This window comes from Octopus bimaculoides, chromosome 1 (genome assembly GCF_046866305.1).
Source record: "Octopus bimaculoides isolate indiv1 chromosome 1, ASM4686630v1, whole genome shotgun sequence".
Lineage (NCBI taxonomy): Eukaryota > Metazoa > Mollusca > Cephalopoda > Octopoda > Octopodidae > Octopus > Octopus bimaculoides.
In genome coordinates this window covers 91,218,691-91,243,297 of record NC_142928.1, presented here as the reverse complement: position 1 = coordinate 91,243,297, position 24,607 = coordinate 91,218,691, and the positions used below count along the sequence as shown (strand labels likewise).

Sequence of the window (24,607 nt, the reverse complement as noted above, 5' to 3'; positions counted from 1 at the left end):
CAATAACCTTATTTTCTTTAGTGTACATAGACCACATTAAAGACAGAGATTCTTTAATGAATTATGTAATTCTAGTCTAAGGACAATATCTTCAGCAACAAAAATGAAATGGCCTCAGTAAGAATGCTAATCATATGGCTCGTTGAATCCTTGCTACTTTAGCCTCCATGCCATAGGTTTACTGTAATAGAACTAATTAATGTTGTTTTATGTGAATGCTTAATGAGATGGGTTATTTTTAAATGTTGGGGAAATATGTTTTACAACTAGGTGCTTTCTTTTTGTTAGCCAAAAGTGAAGTAGAATTAAAATTTCTTTTTATCAGACATAACATTCTAAGTTATGTACCTTACTCATTAGCTTAATTTAATGATTCTTGATGGTAAGGTTTGAACTCTTAACCATGTAGTCAGTAGTTTAGTATTTTAACCTCCTGTACAAATGAAATTACTAGTGTTACATAAAGATATATAACATCTTGTAATCCATCTCAGATACTCATTGAAACAGCTATAAGATGGACTTTTGAAATGTTATATCTACTGATGATAGAAAGACTGGCTCTATGTTTCACTCAACCTACTATAAATAGTAGCTAAAGCTCTGCAAATCATGTTCTGTCATAAAGAACACACTGGTGAATATGATTCAGGTTGACTTTCAGAAATTTGAAAGAAATGAAAGCTGTTGTTTACTTAGGCACAGATGATCATTTGTTTCGGACTCTTATGAAACCAGCCCTTGTGCTCAGTAGTCACATCTATGTCCTCTACCACTGAGACTGATGAGCCAATGAGGGAGACATTGCATAATAACTTGACCTGCTAGAAGTAGCAGCCAAATCTTCAAGTCACACCCTACATCTTAAGAGCAGGACACCTTCTATAATATAATCCTAGATAAAATTGGATAGTTGTTAAAGGATAGCTTTTTATCATAGGCCTGCTCAGCTAGGGCTGACATGGAGAGCTAAAAAGCAACAACTATTGGAATTGATTCATTGAACTTTAAGGACGAGATCACAAAGTGGTGACGTCATTATTAATTATGTAATGAACTGTTAAGATATTTTATTTCTTACATTTTTTTCCCTACATATTTTCTTCAATGTTTTGATAACTTTTTCTCCTTCTTTCTAGACTAACCGATCTCTGTGTGCAGCCATCTCTAACAAAGGACAACCTCTTCTCTGCCCTCACTATGGCTGAAGTTACATTCCCAAATTTCAAGTCTTTAACTTTAGGTTTTGTAGACTCTTTCCCTGAACCAGGTAAGCCAACAGTACTGTTATTCAATCATTCTACCAAGCTAGAAATAGAAATAACAGAAAAAATATGATATATGTATACTCTTTAGAATGCCTCCATTTCTATTTCTTTGTAATTTTAATTTTAGACATAAACTATATTTACTTATTATTTTTAGGTAAATGGACTGCTGAAGAACTTCTAACAGAAGGTCTGGTTGAAGTACAAGAAAATCCAGCTATGATCACAGATATTGGGATGAAGGCAGTGGGACGTTGTTTTCCATCTGTTAGCCATATGGAAATCTATAATTGTCCTCATCTTCATTACCCAACTTCTTGGTTTCATCCAGGTGATAATATATTTTTTTAATTTAGTTAAGAGGTACAGTGGCTGCGAGTTTAAAAGTGTTAGGTTATTAATTAGAATATATTTTGAATTTATTGAACCCTATGGCTACTGAGTGAAGTTGAGTAGAAAAGGCTTTTAACCTTACAAAATCATCTTATCTATCTTTACAAAAATTATAATTGTTTTGAAACCAACTAAAATTATCTTAGAATTTAATTTAGTGAATCATTTTGTTTTTCAGTTCAACAATAATGTAGAATTAAAATTGAATTTCTTTTTTTATTCACTGATTTTTATTTCTCATAATTTAACAAAAAAGATTTCATATTATTCTAATGTCACAATTTTTTCACATTCAGTTTCAAAGATATTTTAAAGCACAATGAATCTGACATTAGCATTCGGGTATAATGTGAGATAAGCTTATTTGAAATCAGTGTTCTGAGTTATCATAAAGCTCACCTTAACCCATTACCTACCAGTGATCTCATATGAGATCACTTAAAAATTACAAATTTCATAATTATCTGTCAATATTTACACATATCTAACCTTTTTGCTATATCTGCTAGGTATATTTCTCTGATATTTAAATGAGGTTTGCTAATTTTTCACCCAAAATCTCGCTTATTTCTATTTAAAATATTATTTTGAAATGTTATTTTGATCATTCCAGCGTGTTTCTAAGGCTGTTTTATGCTAGAAATCAAAGTTTCATAAAAAAAATTCCAGTTAATAGAATTATGGGAGGTAATGGGTTAATATGATACTGTACAGACTTGGGTCCATGTCAGACTCTTGTGTTCTAAAATAGTTGGCTGCTTTTCAGATTTGCAGGTTCATTTCATTTAAATGACCAATGTCCTTTAAAAGACTATGAACATCAACACAATTTCATTTTCACTTTATAACTCTTTTCAATGTTTTTATATGTAATCTAAGATCTTCAGTGAAATTTAGCTTTATTGTCATGTTACGCAAATATTATGAAAGGAGGTGGAAAAGATTCAAAGTTGTGTCATGTGGCATAATAGATGGTTGTCACGAGAGACAAATGATGAAAGATGTGAGATGATGTAGTTGTGTTGGATTCAGGCTGTGTATAATGAATATACATCTGTGAATGATTAGCAGAACTTTATTTCACTGCACAAATAATTTTCATGTTGATCATGAATTAGAAATTGCAACAACAAAGTTTACACGCTGGAAGGAATATTATTTAGCTCTTACAAATAGTTGATGAACAAGGCTCTGTAGTTATGCTGCCAAGACAGGAGAAAATACACCATGCTGGATTCATGTCATTGAACCATTACGGCATGTCTGGGTTGAGTAAGAGCCATGATAATGACTGTTAAAAGCAGCAAAAGCAGTGTGACTAGCTTAGCTGTGACTGACCACAAACTGAAGAAGTGAGATGTGTGAAAGTGAATTGGCTGGTCTCTGCGCAGATATACCTGATAAGAGTGGAGGTGCATTATCGCCCAGCTGTCCTTGACACACTGCAAAGTTTGTGCTAAAAACATGCCTGTTTATAGGCCTCTAGAAAGATGCATCACATGATGTCTGAGTGCTGGCTGGTTTATAACTCAGAACTGATCACATGAAAGGCTGTTACTAAGCCTTGATTTTAACTTGGCAGTTCGTCGATTCGGTTTCAAATCTTACTACAGTTGAATAACAAATATCAAAAACAACAATTGAAGCATATGAATTGAATTGTCTTAATATTCATAGTTGCTCGACACATTCATATGTGTACTTATTAATAGTGCAAAGCAATGTTCAGCTGATTTTCTGTCATTGGTTACCTGTATTATATAAAGTCTGAATATTTATGCGTCTTAGTATATATAGAACCCATCCTAACATATGGTTGTGTAACCTGAATTATCAAACTAAGTACAAAAGCTCATCAATACTGCACAGATGTGCCTCTTAAATAAAAACCTAAAAGTGTTCTATGCAAATGAGCAAAGACCACCAGAAAGCTTCACGACAACATACAGAAACAACAAGCTCAGTTCACTGGACATCATATGAAAAGAAAGAAAAACCTTGAGGACTTGGTGACAACCAAGAAACTGAAAGGAAGAAGAAATCAGAGAAGACAAAGAAAGAAATAACTTTATGACTGGTAATTAATGGTTTTACCATCTGGTTTCAAAGAGGACCAACCCAATAATATACTAAATTGAGTGTGAGACAGAAGGGCATGGAAGTCCATGATCATCCATACCAGTTGGCATAACATATGAAGATGATTATTGATTATAAAAACTCAAGTGCTTCCCATAAACTTTATTATAGATAGCTTTTAATTAGATATACTTTTGTGTATATTAGTTGATGTCTTCTGAATTTGTGTAAAAATGCAATTTTTTTTCCCCCCCTTTTACATTTATCAGATACCAATTGCTGGTCAAACTTGAAAAATTTACATCTCAGAAGATGCCATGCAATACGGCTTGAAGATTTAAATGCATTTATACCAATGCTTCCATCTTTGTTGTCCCTACATTTAGAATTTATGCTGAGAGAACCACCAAAAGGCTGTGCAAGGTGAGTGTGTTTTTTTTTTTGTACTCATTTTTATCTCCCTTAATTTCCCTGAAGTGTGTTTCACTTTTTGCTCTTCACTACAGCAGAATGGTTTAATGGATTGTTATAAAATAAAACAAAATTTACTTAGGCCAAAAGGCTTCGTTGTGTAAATTTGAACAGATCTAGAATTAAGTTTTTTTTTAGTGTCAATGTATAGTTATAACATTGATAGGATGGCAGACTTTTACATAAGCGCAGGAGTGGCTGTGTGGTAAGTAGCTTGCTTACCAACCACATGGTTCCGGGTTCAGTCCCACTGCGTGGCACCTTGGGCAAGTGTCTTCTGCTATAGCCTCGGGCCAACCAAAGCTTTGTGAGTGGATTTGGTAGATGGAAACTGAAAGAAGCCCATCGTATATTTATATATATGTGTATATATATATATATATATATATGTGTGTGTTTGTGTGTCTGTGTTTGTCCCCCCACCATCGCTTGACAACCGATGTTGGTGTGTTTACGTCCCCGTAACTTAGCGGTTCAGCAAAAAGAGACCAATAGAATAAGTACTAGGCTTACAAAGAATAAGTCCTGGGGTCGATTTTCTCGACTAAAGGCGGTGCTCCAGCATGGCTGCAGTCAAATGACTGAAACAAGTAAAAAATAAAAAATAAAAGAGGATCTCATTCAAATCTGAAGGAAGGGTGTCATCATAATAGCAATAAATGTGCATAAATTAAATAACTACTAAAGTAGCATTTAGTTATGTCACTTAACCCTTTAGTATTCAGATTACTCTACCAAATGTAATACTTATTCATTCACTTTGTTTTGAACTTAATCATGCATTAACTTGTAGCTTTGAGATTTCTATGATGTGAATGTTTATTTTTACATGTGAGGGGTCAGATATGGCTAGTTTGAACATAAAACAGGTAGGATATTTCAGTCTGATATGGGCAGTTTAAATGCTAAAGGGTTAAGGTGTTTTTTTGTTTGTTTCTTTTAACAGAGTTGGCCTTAGTGCCGGGACTGGGCTTGGAGTTTCATCTGCTCTTGTACAGAATAATGGAGCCGATGCCCATAACCAACCAAATGCTGCAGGTGCTGGGGCTGCAAATAATCAAGGGGACCAACCTCCAGCTCAAGCTGCTCCTGTGCCTCCAGCAGCAGCAGCACCTGCAGAAGCAGAACCTCAACACAACAATGCAGAAGCTGAAGCAGCAGCATACCCTCCCCCTCCTCCTCAAATGTCACCTCCTCCATTGCCACCTTCACCCCCACCGTTGCCACCTTCACCGGAACAACCTCCACCACCCTTACCACCACCTCCTGACCAACTTGCACCATTGGCAACATCAGCACAACCATTGTCACCACCGCTATTGCCTGAACACTCAACTTCACAGTCACCACTCCCACTCTCTCGAGATTCTTCCCCCCATCAATCACCTGTACATTGTTCGTCACATCCCATCTCCACTTGTCAGTGTTCTACACCTTCAACCAGTCAGAACTGTGTAGCACCATCTCAGCAGGATTACGCCACCAATGTTGCCGGTAACAGTTCTGATTCAGTTCCAAAACAGAGTGGGAAGAAAAATAGTCTTCTACGTAGTAAAGAAAATTCTAGCAGCGGTCAGAAATCATGTGAAATCAATGATAAGAAAAGTCAAGATGGTGAGTCATCTTCTGAAGATGGGCAGAGAATTGAACCTGGGGACAGCAGTTCAAACAGACATGTGCCTAACCAACTGGCTATGGGTAATAATCACAATTATCTGACAGAGCAGAACAACTTGTACTCAGCTGTTAAGGCTGGTCCCTCAGGACTTAATCATACTTGTTGTTGTACCTCTGTCATTGCAAACAAACGGGTCAACCATCATTTTGGTAAGTATTTCATTATTCGTGTGATGTAATTAACGATTTTTAAAATTTTTTAAGAAACCCCTTTCTGAAACCGTATTTCTTACTTGAATATCTCATGCCTTTGCATGTCTAGAATTTTTTTTAATTCAAGAATTTGGAACATTACTAACTTTATTTATTTATTTATTGAGTCTCGCAGAGACGTTGATAGTCTCACAGAGGTGATGACAAGTAACTAAGACTTTTGGTGATTTGCTATGCTTGAGAAGACCTTTTGAACTAAGTGAAATTGTATTCGTGGCCAGTGCTGGTGACATGTAAATGGCACTTGTGACATGTAAACGGTACCTGTACTGGTGACACATTAAAGGCATCCAGTACACTCTGTGGAGAGGTTTGCTTTATGAAGGGCATCCAACCATAGAAACCAAACCATGGTTTGACTATAACCGGTAAGCTGGAGAGCTCTCTGGCGTACCAGTTCTAGTCAAACCATCTAACCTATGCCACCATGGGAAACGGATGCTAAATGATGATGATAATAGATGCAGGCATGGCTGTGCCATTAAGAAGCTTGATTCAAAACCATGTGCTTTTAGATTCCATTCATTGTTTGGCACCTTCAGCAAGTAACTTCCATTATAGCTTTGGGCTATTTGCTGCTGAGTCTGCTGTGAATGATAAAATTCACCATAAGCAACAACAACTCTAAGACAGATTAGCCTCCTATCTGGAGAAAAAAAAAAATCTTTCATTTGTTTAACCCTTTCGTTACCAACCCGGCTGAAACCAACTCTGGCTCTGAGTACAAATGTCTTGTTTCCATAAGTTTTGAATTAAAATCTTCTACCAAACCTTAGTCACATTTTATGTTCCTAACACTAACTGAATAATAACTAAGTTATTTTACTAAATTCTTTGTTATATTTAAAGTAATTGAAAGAAACACAGAGCATCTCAAAATAAATACAGTAACAAAAGGGTTAATGTTATAGATACTAGAGCCGAGCACTGACATTATGGATCATTAGGATTTTAGATTACCTGTTCTTTTCCCTGATTTTCTAACATTTCTCATCACACAATTGTTTTAGTGTAGCTTAATTGTGGTAAATATGCTGTACTATTCACTTTGTGGTCATGCATTCAATCTTTACTGAAGTCATTTCATTGTATTAATGAACAGAATACTTACATTATCCTGCTTATCTCATCTACAGTTTATTTGATGGTTGAGTGGTTAGCAGTAGGAAGACATAATAGTGTGTAAATTTATACTAAAGAAAAACCAAATCCTCTTAAACTTTTTATGAAAACATTAGAGCAAAAACATGTTTAACCTTGTATTGAATTCATGACCTCTACCCATACAATACTATTTTTTCTATGTTGTCTGAATAGTGGTTTTCAACAATAGTTCAAGACCACAAAGTGTGAAGAGAATTTTATTTATTTCTTGTACTTGACTGGTGTGTATTTTATCAATTTGGATGAAAGGCAATGTCAGATATGAACTCAGACTATAAACAGACATAGCTCTAAATACAACAAAACTTCTAATTTGGTACTTCACTGCTTCTTGCATTTTGCTATTGTTAATGTTGTCTAAATACTAAATTCTATTAACTGCTTTAAAATATATTTTGTATGTATTTTATTATGCAATATAAAATCTATCTTAGAATATTTTGTATATTGACATATTTAAAATTTTTAAAAAATGATGATTTAAAAAACAGGTATTCCTAAAAGAACAGAGGCTAGCTAAATACTGTTGCCTCTTTCTCTGGTGTAATTCATCCTCATTCTCTAGCATAACACTACCTCTCTCTCTCTTTCTCTCTCTCGTATGCGTGCATAAGATACCTGTGTCTCTAGCATAAAACTTCTTCTGTCTCTAGCATAACACTTCCTCTCTCTCTCTCTCTCTTGCATAACACTACCTCTGTCTCTAGCATAAGACACGTTTGTGTCTAGCATAAAATTTCCTCTATCTCTACCATAAAGCTTCCTCTCTCTCTCTCTCTCTCTCTCTCTCTGCCTTTTTCTCTAGTATAATACTGCCTCTCTCTCCCTCTCTCTCTCTCTCTCCCTCTCTCTCTCTCCCTCTCTCTCTCCCTCTCTCTCTCTCTCCCTCTCTCTCCCTCTCTCTCCCTCTCTCTCTCTCCCTCTCTCTCCCTCTCTCTCTCTCCCTCTCTCTCTCTCCCTCTCTCTCTCTCCCTCTCTCTCTCCCTCTCTCTCTCCCTCTCTCTCTCTCCCTCTCTCACCCTCTCTCTTCCTCTCTCTCCCTCCCTCTCTTTCTCCCCCCACAATACACAAACTGTTGCTTCTATCTCTGGCATGACACTACTTCGTCTCTTGCAAAGCCCTGCTCCTGTCTCTGACATCACATTTCTCTGTATATAGTACGCTGATGTATTTATTTTCCTCATAAAAAAAAAAAAAGGATATTATTGAAACAGTTTTGTTGGTAAATTCCCGCTAGTCAAATGATTATTTAATTAGAATTTTTGAACCTCATTTCAGGTCATAAAAACACCAAAGTGACAAAGTGTTCTGCAGAGAAGACTAGTAAGCGTACCACGAAATCTGACCTGCACTCCAAAGGAGCATACACCTGCTACACTCCTTCAGTTCGTGTTATCTCCACAGATACATCATCTGCTCAGCCCTCAACAAGTGGCTTGAATATCTGCAAGTCTGACTTTGTAAACAACGCTAGCATTCCATCTGTTGGAAGTGGATCCTCAGCCTCGAAACAATGCACCCACAGTGGTGGCAGCAGCAGCAACAGTAGTAGTAATAGTTGTAGTAGCAAGGGGAAAGATGGAATAGGTGGCCATTGTAGTAGTAGTTGTAGTAGCAGTAGTAATGAAAACAATAGTATTGGTGATGATTGTTGTAGTAGTAGTAGTAGTCGTAGTAATGTTCGAAATTGTTGTAATAATGTCAGTGATGTTAGGAGTCACAACAGTGCCAATCAGTGGTTACAAGGGAAACACAAGAAAAACTTAATGAATATGGCTCAAAGGAAAAGGATGAGAGAGCTGGATGATTGCTGTCCTTCATCGGCAGGAGGAGAAACGGAAGGAGAATGTGCCAAGTCACGTTCATCTAACAAAGCCTTTTCAGAAAAATTGTCAGCCTCCTCTGCAATTTCTGGAGGAGAGTGCAGCTCAAGCACTACCACCAGCCACATGCACAGGTGTAACGGATCCTCATCCGGTAAGAAATATTTTCATAAGTTCCTTTACAAAAAAGACAAACATTCTGCAAATGCAAAATCCTCTGAAAGTTGTTCTCCTGTCTCTGAACCTCAGCCTTCTACATCGTCATCGACATCTTCAGACATGGTGTTCGATGTGGCGCCACCAACCTGTGATAAATCAGCTGATGTCCCACCAGCAATAGGGGATAATATGCAATCTTCTGCTGATACCGATGCCTTAGTCAGCGGAAACCATAGCGACAGTAGTAAGTGCTGTACATTCAATGAAAACAACCTGCCTTCGAGTTCTTGCATCTCTCATTCTGCTGAAGCTCGCTTAGAAGTAAAATGTGAGGGAAATGGGATTCCGACCGTGTCGACAATGTCACCGAAAGGGAAGTGCCTTCGGAGTGGTTTCAGAACAGTCCTGAAGAGCAGTGCCAAGACAACAACTAAGTCCAAAAAAGGCTGTGATAGTTCACCCTTACCATTGCTTTCATCTTCATTACCTTCCGCTTCCTCCTCTTCATCATCATCACCATCATCGTCATCATCATCATTTTCTGGCAGTGGCCCTGTCAAAATGAACCAGTCTTGCCAAGCTGTCAGCGAAGAAATTCGAGAGACTACAAAGAAAGCAAAAGAGAATGAGGATGCCACTAAGTCAGCCTCACATTCAGCTGAGAATGCCAGTGGAAGTGAGAGAACATCATCATCATCGTCGTCATCATCATCCTCATCGGCAGCAGCAACTAGTAGCAACAATTCTCAAAATACCGGTAGCAGCAGCAGCAGCAGAAGCAGTGGTTCTGCTCGTACTGCATCATCATCGTCGTCGTCGTCATCCACTTCAAATTCAGTGCAGTCAGGATGGACTGCTAGATCAGGTCCGAAGTACAGCTATACGCGTAAGTCAGTCAAACGTAAAATGAACACCTGTGACCAAGCTACCAGCACCAGTGATCCTGTACAGGAAGAAGATCACATTCAGGTGAGCCATCACTAAATACAAATGGTTGTTGTTTAGCGCCATGTGTTTCCTGGTTGAGCAGATATATGACAAGATATTCTAGTCATGACCCTTCCATCTTTTATTCTGACATAGTGCATCCCGACCCACTTCATTTGATGTATCCATCACCATTTAAAATGTGATTTGGTTGCTAGTTCTGATAGGTGGAATGATCACCTTGCATTGACATGCTCATTAGATACGATCCATTTGTGCCTAGTTGTTGTTGGCACTCCGTCGCTTACGATGTCGTGGGTTCTAGTTGATCCAGTCAACGGAACAGCCTGCTCGTGAAATTAACATGCAAGTGGCTGAGCACTCCACAGACACGTGTACCCTTAATGTAGTTCTCGGGGATATTCAGTGTGACACAGTGTGACAAGGCTGACCCTTTGAATTACAGGCACAACAGAAACAGGAAGTAAGAGTGAGAGAAAGTTGTGGTGAAAGAGTACAGCAGGGTTCGCCACCATCCCCTGCCGGAGCCTCGTGGAGCTTTAGGTGTTTCCGCTCAATAAACACTCACAACGCCCGGTCTGGGAATCAAAACCGCAATCCTATGACCGCGAGTCCGCTGCCCTAACCACTGAGCCATTGCGCCTCCACTGTGCCTAGTAACATAGTAGAGAAGAAAACATGTTGGGGAATTTCATAAGCCATTTGATCTGTAGAGGGTTGCATCACTTAAGTCTGGGTCTTTATATAATATATTTAAAACAAGGCAACATGGTGTGGCCCTGCTTTTTCTAAGGATATACTGAATTCAGTGTTATTAGTCAACGAAGCACTTGTCAGTTTTGTTGTATTGACATGACTGATAGCTATAAGATATTCTTATTGTGCAGTACTTATTTAAAGTTAGGAAGATTGGAATTTTTAAACAGCAACTGTGTTGGATACAAACCAGTGCTAAAAACAGGATATGATTTACCAACTTCTCAGTAGAATATTCAGTTGTTGGACCTAGTTGTTTACTTAGCATAAGAAAACATTAGTCTACTGCTCAACTTTAACCTTAAGTAAATGCGAAAGAAATCTCTCCCTAAAATAATTCAGTATTCTGTCAGAGACAGACTTTCATCCAGAAGTTGTAATCACTAAAACCAAACAAGTTGTAATCAGTAAAACAATATTGATACATCTGATTAGAACTTACCACCTAGAAGCTGAGAATCTACCACTATATTAGTGTTTTATCTTTACCTTCGATAGTGCCAATCATTCTGACCATCACAACAAAGTATTGTCTATATTGTTGATACATACCCTGCAAAGTGAAAACTGGAAGAATTTCTAATTTCAATTCTCACTGGCAGAGTTTGCAGTTTGTGAAAGGGTAGTAATAGGTTATGATAGAATATGTGCAAATAGGCACAGGTGTGGCTTTGTGGTAAATGACTGAAACAAGTAAAATAAAAGAAAAAGAATAAAAATAATTTATTGGGTAAAGAGTTTATTAATCATATCTTTCACATTTCACACAAAGGACTTGTGTCTGAGAAAGAAAATCATATAATATATCTTTGCCATTATAGTAGTCTCTTTTTCATAGCTTGTAAAATATAAGATGCTGCTCTCAAAATGTGACATGATTGCTTTTATTTTCTGATATTTTTTCGTAGGTACTTGGAGTTCAGTCCAAGACTCTGACAACCCTGACATTGCATATGGTTGGAATAACAAATCTCTGCCTTCTTGACTGTCCAAATCTGGCTACCGTCTCGTGTAAGTTTAGAGCTTATCTTGTATACATTAATACTGGTGTATATAAAAGAATAAAACATTCTAAACTAAATCCTTATGCTGTTTGAATGGTGTTCTCACATTGTTATTGTCTTAACACTTTAGCATTTAAACTGGCCATATCCAGCCCTAAATGGTCAAACTGGCCAGATTCAGCATCTCACACCTACCCTACAATGTCATTCTAAAAATATACAATTACATCATTGAAATGTCAAAGCTATGAGATAATACATGATCAATTATATGAAATGTGAATATACAGGCATTACATGTTACAGTAATCTGAATGCTAAATAAAGGGTTAAATAATGTTTTAAAATGGTATCCTCAGCATATTGGTGTTTCAAATTTTGGCACAAGGCCAGCAATTTCAGTGAAGAAATGCTCAACTGGTGCTTATTTTATCGACCCAGAAAAGATGAAAGGCAAAGTTGACCTCAGTGGAATTTGATCTCAGGATGTAAAGATGGACAAAATGCTGCTGTTTTGTCTGCCACCACCTCGCCACTTTCCTCAGCATTATAATATAGCAAACTTAAATGCTGTTTTAGAAAGTATGTCGTAAAATTAACCTCTTGTAAGTATTGCCCCTGAACATATGAAGATTTTACCCAGTAGATGTCATCTCTTTACACTAACTGTGTTTACCAACACAGAGGTCTTTCCATCACACAAACAGTGTTGTCTTTAATGACCCTCTGTTGTTTCAGCTGTTGTTGTTACACACCTAAAAATCATACAAAGTGGTTATTTTGTAAAGGAAAAGTGGCTACCCTGGGGTCGATGTAATCAACTTACCTTCTCTCCCATATAGATATATATATATATATATATATATTATATATATTAATATATATTTGTAAATAGAAATCTTTACTACGTCTGCTTTCCATGCTGGCATGGATTAGACAGCTTGACTGAAACTGGTAAGCTGCAGAGCTGCACCAAATTCCATACTTATTAATATATAATTTTTTTGTTTATCTTTTAGGTAGTGCATGTCGTGTGTTGAAGAAGATCTCCATTGGGAAGTGTCCCAAGTTGTCCAGGATATCTTTTGCACAGTGCAAAAAACTGTTGGAAGACCAGGTTATCAAAGAGCTTTCTCCATTGCCTTCTGATATATCACGAGTTTTGTTTCTCAGACCAATGCATCAGGTAAGATTAATATATTGGTTATGGACAGGTATTTTATTATCACTTTTATTTTATTTATATTACATTTGGTAGTCTTACAAACTATTACATGACTGCCTCACTAGTATTGGTGGTATGAATTATTCATCCAGTACACACTGTAAAGTGGTTGGTATTAGAGAGGGCATCCAGCTATAGGAACTACACCAAAGAAGGCACTGGAGCACAAGGCAGTCTTTGGCCCTATCAATTCCTGTCAAATGCTCAAGTGACACCCACAGATCCCTCAAAGGTAGACGAGTGATATTTGTCACGGTCTTGTGTGATTCTGTACTATATTTCATAATGTGCGGTAGTTGTACTGCATGCAGTATGGTAGTAAAGGTGTGTTGTGTCCATGTTTTGGTCTTTTGCCAGTTTAACCCTTTAGCATTTAAACCGGCCAATATCAGACCCAAATATTCTTCTTGTTTTATGCTCAAACCAGCTAGATCTGGACTATCACACCTATCCTATGTCATTCTAAAAATAATCACATCATCAAAATCTCTAAGTTACAAGATTGTGCATAATAAATTAAAAACCCTTTGAATGAATAGCTATTACATTTGACAGAAAAATCTGAATGCTAAAGGGTTATATATATGAGTCAAAACTGTATTAGTTTTTATAACTAAAAAAGGGCAATATGGGCATAACTGTCAACCAATAATCATAATGGTGTTTTTCTTTCATTTAGTGCTAATCAAATATAGGAAATTTTGTAAATTGGTTTTTGCTTATGAAAACATTTGAAGTTAATTTTCTTTTCTGTGTGCTCTGTCATAAAGTCTAGTTGGTTTATGTAGCTAGGAAAAGTGGATGTTAAATGATGATTCACTAACAGTATGAAAGCCTGGATTTATGACCCTTTCTTAATGAATGGTTGCTCAATGCCTAAACAGTTCAGACAAATGGAGTAATATTTAGTTACATTCCAAGTTCAAAACTTGCCATGGTCAACTTTGCTATACATCCTTTGGGGTTGATAAAAATGAGTGATTGTAATATATTGGGTTAATTTAATCAAATCCACACATCTACTAACACTTGTGATCTTGTGCTAAAATTAGAAATCATTAATTTTATATGTTGGAGTTAAAGAGATTGAGGTGTTAGTTTATACCAATAACATTCATAGTACTTGTTTTGACTAAGCAGATTGTTTGATGTTATGTATTTGTCATCGGCAGTGCTGTCTCCCTGCAAGAGATGGATTTTTGGTTCAACTCTTTCGATACCAACCCGGCTGAAACCAGTTCTGGCTCTATAGTACAAATGTCGTGTTTTCATAAGTTTTGAATTGAAATCTTCCATCAAACCTTAGTCACAGTTTATGCTCCTTACATTAAGTTATTTTACTAAATTCCTTGTTATAATTTAAAATAATAGAAAGAGACAGAGCTTCTCAAAATAAATATGGTAACGAAAGGGTTGAGTCCTGTAGTGGCCTATATTTAGTGGATGCTGGAGCTCTACTTCAAATTAGTGTTCCTAGTCTTATGTCATACTTATAAAAACATTTTAGCTGCTAATTTATATAATATGCACACTATATTACATGAAAAGATAGTCTTTTCCTTGGCATTCCTAGTGTCTTACTTCATGCATATAAAATATTTTAGCTGTTAATTTATATAATATGTACACTGTATTGTATGAAAAAATGGTGCTTGCCTTTCCAAACACTTTTTATCTTTAAAGACTATAAAGCAGTTTTTTTTGCATTATCAGCTACAGATTCCCATGACATCGTTGTTTGGTCAAGAAGATCATTCTAGTGGCTACCACTGTCTGGTTAAAGACCATTGCAAGCAGCCTTCTATGATGGTGCTGAATAGAAAACGTGCAGAGATTTTGGTAGATTTACTTCCTAGTATTAACAGGTAATTGAATAGCTGTTTACTTCTTTGTTTTTTTGTTCCCTTTTGCACAAATTTCATTTGACTTTGATATCAAGATACATATTCCCATTCGTTTATCATTTGACTAGTAAAAGCAATGAGAAACCTTCTTTAATTTCCTTTTAACTATAAATTGTGTCACTTCTGTGATTTTGAGTGTACAAAATGGACATGCTGCTTATGGATGTACAGTGGTGTCTTGACATCAAGATTTCTATTTCACTATTTACTGGGATAGTTTAAACTAGTGTAGAGCATGGTATTTGACTACATAAGCTGCTGGAATGAATGACGATAAATAGTCAGTTCAGTCGCCTTAGGAATTTTACCTCAGATTTTGTTACAGTTTATTCTCTGTATTTTTGATTTTTTTCAAGGCGAACGATCCAAACGGACAGGTAGTCCTAAATGTCAGTCCTGTCAGAATCATGAGCACACTGGACAAAATGCTTAACAGCATTTCATCTGGCTTTATGTTCTGAGTTCAAATTCTGCCTAGGTCGACTTTGCCTTTCATCCTCTCAGGGTCATTGAAAGACATGCTATTTGAACACTAGGGTCAATTCTAATCGACAGCCCCACTCACCTAGTCTAAGGACTGATTTAAAGCACTCATGGCAGTGTTATATAAAAGTGCTCATGTGGTGCCACATAAAAGCACCCAACACACTCTATAAAGTGGTTGGTGTTAGGAAGGGCATCTAGCCATAGAAACCATGCCAAATCAGGCTAGAGTCTGGTGTAGCTCCCCAGCTTGACAGCTCTGGTGAAACTGTCCAACCAATGCCAGCATGGACAATGGATATTAAATGATGATCTGATCTGATTATACCTATAGTAAAAAAAAGAATTATTATTAGTGAAATATGTCAGGTTTTATATAATTTTCTGTTTTTTTCTTAGCTGCCTGAGAGAAATTTTAAAAACTCATGAAAATGTAGTGGTTCCATTGGAAGAAAAATGTCCAAGATCCATTCACAATTTTGAGGGTAAGAAAACTTTTTACTTCTTGAATGGTATTATATTCACCCTTTAGCATTCAGATTATTATGTTAAATGTAATGCTCATTTATTCATGTTGTTTTGAGTTAATCATACATTATCTTGTAGCTTTGAACTTTTGATGATGTGGTTGTTTTATTTTTAGGATGGCATTGTAAGGCAGGTGTGAGAAGATGAATTTGATAAGTTTGAACATAAAACAGGGAGAATATTTGAGCTGGACATGGCCAGTTTAAATGCTAAGGGGTTAAATAATTATTATTAGTATGCATTGTTCTTTTGAAAATAATAACTCTGGAGAGCAGTTTTGTAAGAACAGATGTTTGTAATTCATTTTACATTGCAGTACAGCACCCAAACAGTAACTTTGTGTTTATAAGATGCAAGTTGATTTTGTGGGGTATTTCTATTTGTGTGTCAGCCTTATAAGATATCAATACAGTAGCATTTTCATGCTAATATATACTTAACTCTTTAACATCTCTGTTTTATAGCTTGTACATCATAACAATACTTGATATCTAAATTTAGGAAATTAATTTGCTCGTTAAATTTACATATTTTACAGAAATCAATGAAGATGGAAGTATATTAGAAGTAAAAACAGACATTCCATGGTTGAAGTTCTTTTTGCAAAATTATTCTGACCAAAAGGAAAAGGGTATATATCTAATTTCTATTTCATCATGCTTCATCTAATGAGTGGGCTGGAGCAATGTGAAACAAAACGCTTTGTTTCACATTGCTCCAGTCCACTCAGCTGGCAAAAATGAGTAATCCTGTGACGGATTGGCATCCATCCAGGTCAGGAATTTATACACCATGAACCAGGGAAACTGGCCCTTAGGAGTCGGCGTGACTCAAGAAGGTTAAGGCAGCAAGCTGGCAGAATCGTTAGCACGCCAGGCAAAATGCTTAACATCATTTCATCTGTCTTTACATTCTGAGTTCAAATTCTGCTGGGGTCGACTTTGCCTTTCATCTTTCCAGCCCTATGCATCTGTATGACTTGGGAAGGGCCTTTATCCTTATCCAAATGTGGTTTTTGTGCTGCTGTTCTGAGTACTGTAGAGTAGGAAGAACATCTCACCACCTTTAGCAGCTATGGCAGTCCTGAACAATTGAGTGTCTCATAATTTGTGGTGCTAGGCTTAAGGCCTCCTGTAAACCTAAAGCCTTAGTCTGCAATGACTTGGCAGTAATGCAGGACAAACAACTACCAGCTGTTTGTAAAGCTGAAATTTCAAAACTATATTTCCATGACTATTTCACTTCTGTGTTGTTTTGCATCTGTTTGTGTATGTGTGTGTAATATATATCTATTTGTTTATTTCTATTCACAGACATGCTGCCAAATACTCCTGTCGGTCGAGAGCTTGCATCAGAGCGTCTACGACAGTTGGGAGTAAGTTTTATCAAAGAAGGCATCCAGGGCGATTATTGGTCTGACAGTGTATTTCTCGTGTATATAAACATGTGTGACATCTCTGGCCTTCCAACTCCAGACCTTTATGTATGAACTAATTTTGCCAGTGTGGGCTTGTACGAGGGATTTAGAAATATTTTTCTCTTCCTCTCTCTCTCTCTCTATCTCTTTCTCTCTCTCTCTCTCTCTTTCTCTCTCTCTCTCTCTCTCTCTCTCACACACATACACACACTTGTGTATATATGTTATTAAAATAATTGTATGTGTATGAAAAAAATAACATCAGAAGAAAAAAAATGTAAGACAAAATAGTTAATGTGTAAAGACACTTCCTCAGTATATTTTGTATCACTTGAAATGTTTTATCTACAATTAACATTTTAGTGAAATTATCTATTGAAAAATTACCTGTTATTGACAATATAGATTTCAGTTTTAGATTTTCTTTTTTTCCTCTTCCCAAACCTAAACTCTTACCAAAAAAAAAAAAGTAACTTAACCCTTTCATTTCTATATTTCTAACTAAAATACCCCACTATGTGTTTCTATTAAATTCTACAGTAATCGTGAGTTTAGATGGCTTTCGTAAAAGAACTATAACTTTTATATTTATTAAAATATTAAAATGCTATTTCGAACACAACTTAACAGAAAGTTTTTATGTATATTTGTTACAGAATTTTGTCTACCTTTATAAAATGAGCTATTAGCCAATATTATGTTAACAACCAGTTAGACGTTGCTCTCCCCTTTCAGCTTTGGGTGCCCATTTGGTCTTCGTGACCAGTAGGCCTCAGCAAATATACATATATATATATATAAGGGTAAAGACCCCTTCAGTTATTAATGACCATGGGGTTGCACCTAAGAAGTTACCCTCTGAAGCACAAATCTGAGCAAGGTTGTTTATGGAAGACCAGCAGTCTATGCCTACCAGCCTCCCCTCTCCACGCCACCGATGTTATCCAAGGGAAAGGCAAAGGTCGATACAGCTTAGCACCAGTGACATCGCAACTCGTTTCTACAGCTGAGTGAACAATGTGAAATAAAGTGTCTAGCTGAAGAAAACAACACACAACGCAGTCCAGGAATCGAAGCCACTACCTCATGATTGTGAGCTTGACACTTTAACCACTGAACCATGCGCTTTCAAGGATATATGTATATATATATATATATATATATATATATATATGCGCACGTGCACACACACTTTTATTCTTTTACTTGCTTCAGTCATTTCACTGCAGCCATGCTGGAGCACCACCTTAAGGGGTTTTAGTCAAACAAATTGACCCCAGGACTTATTCTCTGTAAGCCCAGTACTTATTCTATTGGTTCTTTTTTGCTGAACCACTAAGTTACAGGGACATAAACACACCAACATCAGTTGTAAAACAATGGATGAGGGGAACAAACACACCAATATATTGAACATGTGTGTATATATATATATATATATATATATATATATACACACGCACACACACGATGGGCTTCTCTCAGTTTCTGTCTACCAATCCACTATCATGGCTTTGGTCAGTCCGAGGCTATAGTAGAAGATACTTGCCCAAGGTGCCACGCAGTGGGACTGAACCTGGAACCATGTGGGTGGAAAGCAAGCTTCTTCCCACACATGTGTGCTAGTATGGATGTTACTGAATGTGTAGGTTTATGTTTGACTTTATAAATGTAAATATAGTTTTGTTTGTTTCTTTGTTTGTATGCATGCATGTATGTATATACATGCATACCTCTGGGTGCTACAGTTGTATCTTGGCTTAATTTCACTGATCCAACAGGAACAGCTAATGAAAATTATGGTTTAGGAATCATTAGAGGAGTTTGGGTTCTACTGTACCATGCTGACCCCTTGTATGTCGGCACAAATTGATCCATAGCTTCAAAGCAGTCATATTTCCAAAAGACAGAAAGTTTCTGCCCACAACCAGGGATGTTGGCCAACTACAACTGGCAATATAGGTTTATTATAGCATACTAGATGCTTATCATCATCATCATCATCGTTTAACGTCCGCTTTCCATGCTAGCATGGGTTGGACGATTTGACTGAGGACTGGCAAGCCAGAAGGCTGCACCAGGCTCCAATCTGATCTGGCAGAGTTTCGACAGCTGGATGCCCTTCCTAACGCCAACCACTCCGAGAATGTAGTGGGTACTTTTACGTGCTTAATATATATATTTTTTTTATTTGTTGCATTTGAAAATTGCTATTACTAAATCTGAAGCATATATGATTTTAAAAGACTAGAACGTTATAATAATAATAAAGAAGAAAAAGACTGATTTGGCAAAAATGTCCTCAAAGTGCAGAAAATACAAAATTCGTGTCATAAAAATGTCAGTTGGTGTACAGCAAATGTTTGTCTAGTGAAACTACCTGTTATTACTAAAACATTAATGAAATTTTCATTGATATTTTGATTTAAACCTGAATAGGTTAATGACAATGCTTTCAAGAAAGTTGGCATTTTACGATGACAAGCAATAAGGTGGGTTGCTAGGGAAAGGGTTGTGAGCTCGTAATTTTAGAAACTTTTTTTTTTATCCCGAAGCATTACATAACTTGTCTCCTTCTTCTTAGTGGAAAAGATAGAGGACACTGTTCTTATTTTCACTCTTGAGAAATTATCAACTGGAAGAACATCCAATTGTAGGAAGTAAAAATGGAAAAAAGAAAAAATAGACTTCTTCCAATAATGTATGAGTGCCCGAATTTGTGACAAAAAGAGACCTTTAAAAATTGATTTAAAAAAAATTACATCTATAAATTTTATTTATATATATCTACTAAAATATTAAAAAAAATATATCTTGGTGAAGAAATAAAGCAGTCATGACAGATGAGATGTAGAAAGAATTCTTTCATTTATGAAACTCAAAGTTTTCTTCTTTTTTTTTTTTTTCGAAGTGTTATGAAGTGGCTAAATTGCTAAAGTTAGATAAATTTTGTTGCAGTATTTGTTGAGCTAATGAACTAGCATGTCCTTTTATCAATTAATCTTGTACTTTTTTTTTTTACTATTAATCCAAAGAAGATGAAAGAGCAAATCTGTTTTGGGCAGAATTTGAACTCCAAATGTAAAAGTGCCTGAATAACATAGTAGAAGTGCGCTGAGAGAAAAACTGGACATAACTGGAATCAGTTGTAGTGTGCAAGAGAGAAGACTGTGCTGGTGTGGATTTGTGGACAGCTGTATAAAGAAGAAAAGCTAATCACTTAATGTGGATGGGAGCTTGCAGGAAGACTTGGGACAAAGTGGTGAAGACTGATCTCTGAACCTCATCAAAGAGATGACAAAGGTCTGGGGTAACTGACAATAGGTGTGAAGATGAAACTGTGTAAGTGATAAAGATGCAGGCTAATTGCATTCTGTGTCAATGTAAAGCAACATCTGAACAGACAGAGATGTTTTGAATCACAAAAAGGAAAAATGAACTATACTGAGAGTTTTATATCAGAATTTTAATCATTATTTTGTTGTTTGACAGTAAAACTAAGATTTTTATTTAGTGTATCATTAAGATTTAAAAATAAGATGACTTCTTTTCTCATACTATGAGAATATTTGTATATTTTGTTTTATTCTATTCGTAAGTTGAATATTCCATTCTTCAAAGTTATCTTGCTGGGGTCAGAGTTCTTCCTTTGGAATGGAACCCATTGATGATGGTGATATTGATTCCTTTGACTTGAATTCTAGGAAAAGAAAAAATACAACAGGGTATTGAAAAGTTCCTGGCTTTGGGTAAAAGAAAATACAGGATCAGTTAATTACAATTTTATTGAACATATTTCCCTCCCAGATTCACACACTTATTGTGATAGTCCTTCAGTTTTAATCAAAGGCCCACTCCAGTAATAATTCTGTTATAGAATAGAAATGAATAATAGAAGGGATTAGAGTTTTCTTCTTTACTTTATAGAGATCCTTCTTTCAAAATGAATGTAAATAAAGTTAGTATGATTTTTGTGATATTGCTTGTTTCAGGACTGACTGATCTATGCAGTTTTAGAGGAAGTTAACAGTTAAATACTTAAAGCTCATTAGACAATTCACCTCTACCACACCACTATTGGTAAATCAACAGTCAGTTGCAGGTTTTTCCCATGAGAGAATTCCCTTCATCAGTGGAATCTAAGAAATTAAATACTTATTTGTAATGGAGTGCTCTCACAGAGTGGTATACCGTATCTCTCCTTAGTAATTTGTTTAGCCCTGGGCCTGCTCTGATCAAGTTGACTTCTGTCCTTTATTCAGAGGCTGTTTGCTTTATCAGTATTTTAGCCCTTTAACATTCAGATTACTCTATCAAATGTAATTCTTACTAATTCACATTATTTTTACTTAATCATGCATGATCTTGCAACTTCAAGATTTTGATTGTGTGCTTGTTTTTAGAATGACATTGTAGGGTAGGTGTGAAAGGCTGAATCTAACCAGTTTGAACATAAAACAAAGTAGAATGTTTGAGCCTGATATGGCTAGTTTTAAGTTCTAAAGGGATAAAGTTGTAAATGATTTCAGAACAACAAGAATATACAAGTATGCATCATCATCATCATTGTTTAACGTCCGCTTTCCATGCTAGCATGGGTTGGACGATTTGACTGAGGACTGGTGAACCAGATGGCTACACCAGGCTCCAATCTGATTTGGCAGAGTTTCTACAGCTGGATGCCCTTCCTAACGCCAACCACTCTGAGAGTGTAGTGGGTGCTTTTACATGCCACCAGCACGAAGGCCAGTCAAGCGGTATTGGCAACGGCCACGCTCAAAATGGTGTATTTTACGTGTCACCTGCACAGGAGCCTGTGTTTACATAACTATTGTTTTTACTCAGTATTTTCTTTTTGATGCTGATATGGGCTGGATGAATCATTCACTAAATAAATACATCAGTACAGGTTTTCAGATATTTTTGCATGATGCATCAACCAGCCAGGTAGGTCCCTTCCCTGTGACTAGAGGTCAGCTTGCCAAGATTCTCCAGTTAACCTCTGTATTGTATTGCATTCTGACAATCAACCAACCCATTCTTTGATGTTGTCAATCCACAAATGTTCTTGGTAGCTTCTTGCTGTCTTCCTCTCAACACTTCTTGTCAGGAAGGTCTTGGGCAATGACTCATGAGGCATAATGCATACAGCTACATCAAAAAACTAAAACACCTTCTTGTCTACTGTTCCTCTCATAAGCCACTTACTTCATAAATGATTAACTCACCTGTGAATTGAAATTGGTTGCTCTTCAAAAATTTTGTATTTTCTCTTCTTGGTAATCCCATTTCAGCATGTTGCATTTTATCTGATTAAGAAAACAATTAAAATCTTTTCTAATAAATGAAAAATCTAAAAGACAGACACATGCATTGCCTAAGTTGTAATTGCAAGAATAGAGACCAGAATTGTTAGAGCATTGTTGTATAGTGAAACTGTACACCCCTCCCAGTAAAAAGTGGTAGTAGCCAGCCATTATAAATAAACCAGTGGCCGGTCAACAGAGAAAGATCAAAAGAAGGCCGAGAGTACATGTAGACTGTTGATAGTTGTCTCTGTGCTGATATAGTAATTATACTGTGATACTGAATGGATGTTATAATGATCCAACCTTTACAGGATAATAACACTGTATGACCGGGAGTCGTACAGTGCCAGATACAAACATTCTGTTGACGACTTCGGAATATAACAATATCTGTCAAAGGGCAGATACAACTGTAGCAAAAGACTGCTTTATAACCGTGGTGATGAGGAAAAACAAATTTACACTGAGTGAAAAAAAAACATTCACACAGAGTTTAAACTAATTCACATGGAGAATTAAATACCTCAACAAAAAAGAAACAAAAGTTGTAAAATATGGAAGGCTTGTTAGCTGGGATACTTGAGTTGCAAAAACAACAACAAGGATTGCAGCAGCAAATGTTACAACTAACGAAGTTGATAACCAAACCAGAGAATACATTTTCACCTGATCATGTAGCAAATTCCATAATTGAACTCAAATATGATCCTGAGAAAATAGTAATCTTCGAGGCTTACTTTCGAAAAAGAATGTCAAGATTGGACAGACGAAATGAAAACGCATCTAGTTTTTAAAAAACTAGCAGCAGCAGAGCATGAGAAAAAAAAGCATCTGACAAATTTCACCAACACAGTTGATATTTTGTGCAAAATGTTTAGTGAAAAGAGAAATGAAAAATTTATTAACGAGACAAAAAGAAAACTGTGGTTGACAAAAGGAAATAAAGAAAGGTCTGATGCATAGAACCACCAAGATGTGAATATGTACTCTATATGTGATGGTGTACAAATGTATGCTCAGAGAGTGGTCATATCATAGATATTACAGAAGAGAATGCTAAAAGAGTTCCATGTGGGACACCCAGGTATCTCTAGAATGAAAGTATTGATGTGAAGTTTCACATACTGGCCAAGCATGGACAAGGAAGTTGAAAACCTGGTCAGAGGATGTGTGCTGGCAGTGAAACTACCTACTACAAAATATGAACCTTGGCCCGATTGCATATTGATTTTGCAAGCCCAGTAAATGGATATTATTCACCATTCATATTTTGTTCTTCACACAAGGTTATTTATCCTAGATCAGTGGTTCTCACCCAGTGTCCATATGGCCCTTGTGGTCCATATAAGATTTTGTTGTTAAAATTTATGTACAATAAATTGGTTATACTTCTGCTATACACAAAATATTTTAATTATTTAATTATAAAAATATTCTAACTATTTTTTTATACAACTGGCAGACACCAGTGTCACACAAATGGCACCCATGCCAGTGGCACATAAAAGCACCCATTACACTCTTGGAGTGGTTGGCATTAGGAAGGGCATCCAGCTGTAGAAACCATATCAAAACAGACTGGAGTCTGGTGCAGCTCCCCAGCTTGCCAGCCCATGCTAGCATGGACAACAGACATTAAATGATGGTGATGATGATAATGAATACCTAATAATATTTAATTATGAATATATGACAGGCTCTTTTAAATATTGTATGGCTGTGGGTGCACCTTAGGAAAATAAAAATCATGAGTGTCCATAAGCAAAAATTGGTTGAGAACCAGTTC

The 24,607-nt window shown here is 36.4% G+C and overlaps 2 protein-coding genes across 5 annotated transcripts in view; one reads left to right on the top strand and one right to left on the bottom strand.

The window, feature by feature from the left end:
* The window catches only part of LOC106880907 (uncharacterized), a 33,973-nt gene extending 15,834 nt beyond the window's left edge, over positions 1–18,139 (top strand). For all 3 annotated transcript variants that reach the window (XM_014931071.3, XM_052968218.2, XM_089353853.1), the window contains 11 exons: positions 1,140–1,270; positions 1,426–1,599; positions 4,010–4,163; positions 5,158–6,038; positions 8,544–10,216; positions 11,860–11,962; positions 12,975–13,141; positions 14,894–15,045; positions 15,967–16,052; positions 16,634–16,726; positions 17,409–18,139. In XM_014931071.3, coding sequence (XP_014786557.1) covers positions 1,140–1,270; positions 1,426–1,599; positions 4,010–4,163; positions 5,158–6,038; positions 8,544–10,216; positions 11,860–11,962; positions 12,975–13,141; positions 14,894–15,045; positions 15,967–16,052; positions 16,634–16,726; positions 17,409–17,584 — 3,790 coding nt within the window. In that variant the 3' untranslated portion in view covers positions 17,585–18,139. The remainder of the gene's footprint in view (positions 1–1,139; positions 1,271–1,425; positions 1,600–4,009; positions 4,164–5,157; positions 6,039–8,543; positions 10,217–11,859; positions 11,963–12,974; positions 13,142–14,893; positions 15,046–15,966; positions 16,053–16,633; positions 16,727–17,408) is intronic.
* Positions 18,140–20,957: 2,818 nt separating this feature from the next.
* LOC106874231 (thioredoxin domain-containing protein 16) overlaps positions 20,958–24,607 on the bottom strand; it is a 35,930-nt gene continuing 32,280 nt past the window's right edge. For both annotated transcript variants that reach the window (XM_089353859.1, XM_089353861.1), the window contains exons 18-19: positions 22,741–22,821; positions 20,958–21,212 (exon numbers count right to left, since the gene is read on the bottom strand). In XM_089353859.1, the coding sequence (XP_089209985.1) occupies positions 21,148–21,212; positions 22,741–22,821 (146 nt within the window). In that variant the 3' untranslated portion in view covers positions 20,958–21,147. The remainder of the gene's footprint in view (positions 21,213–22,740; positions 22,822–24,607) is intronic.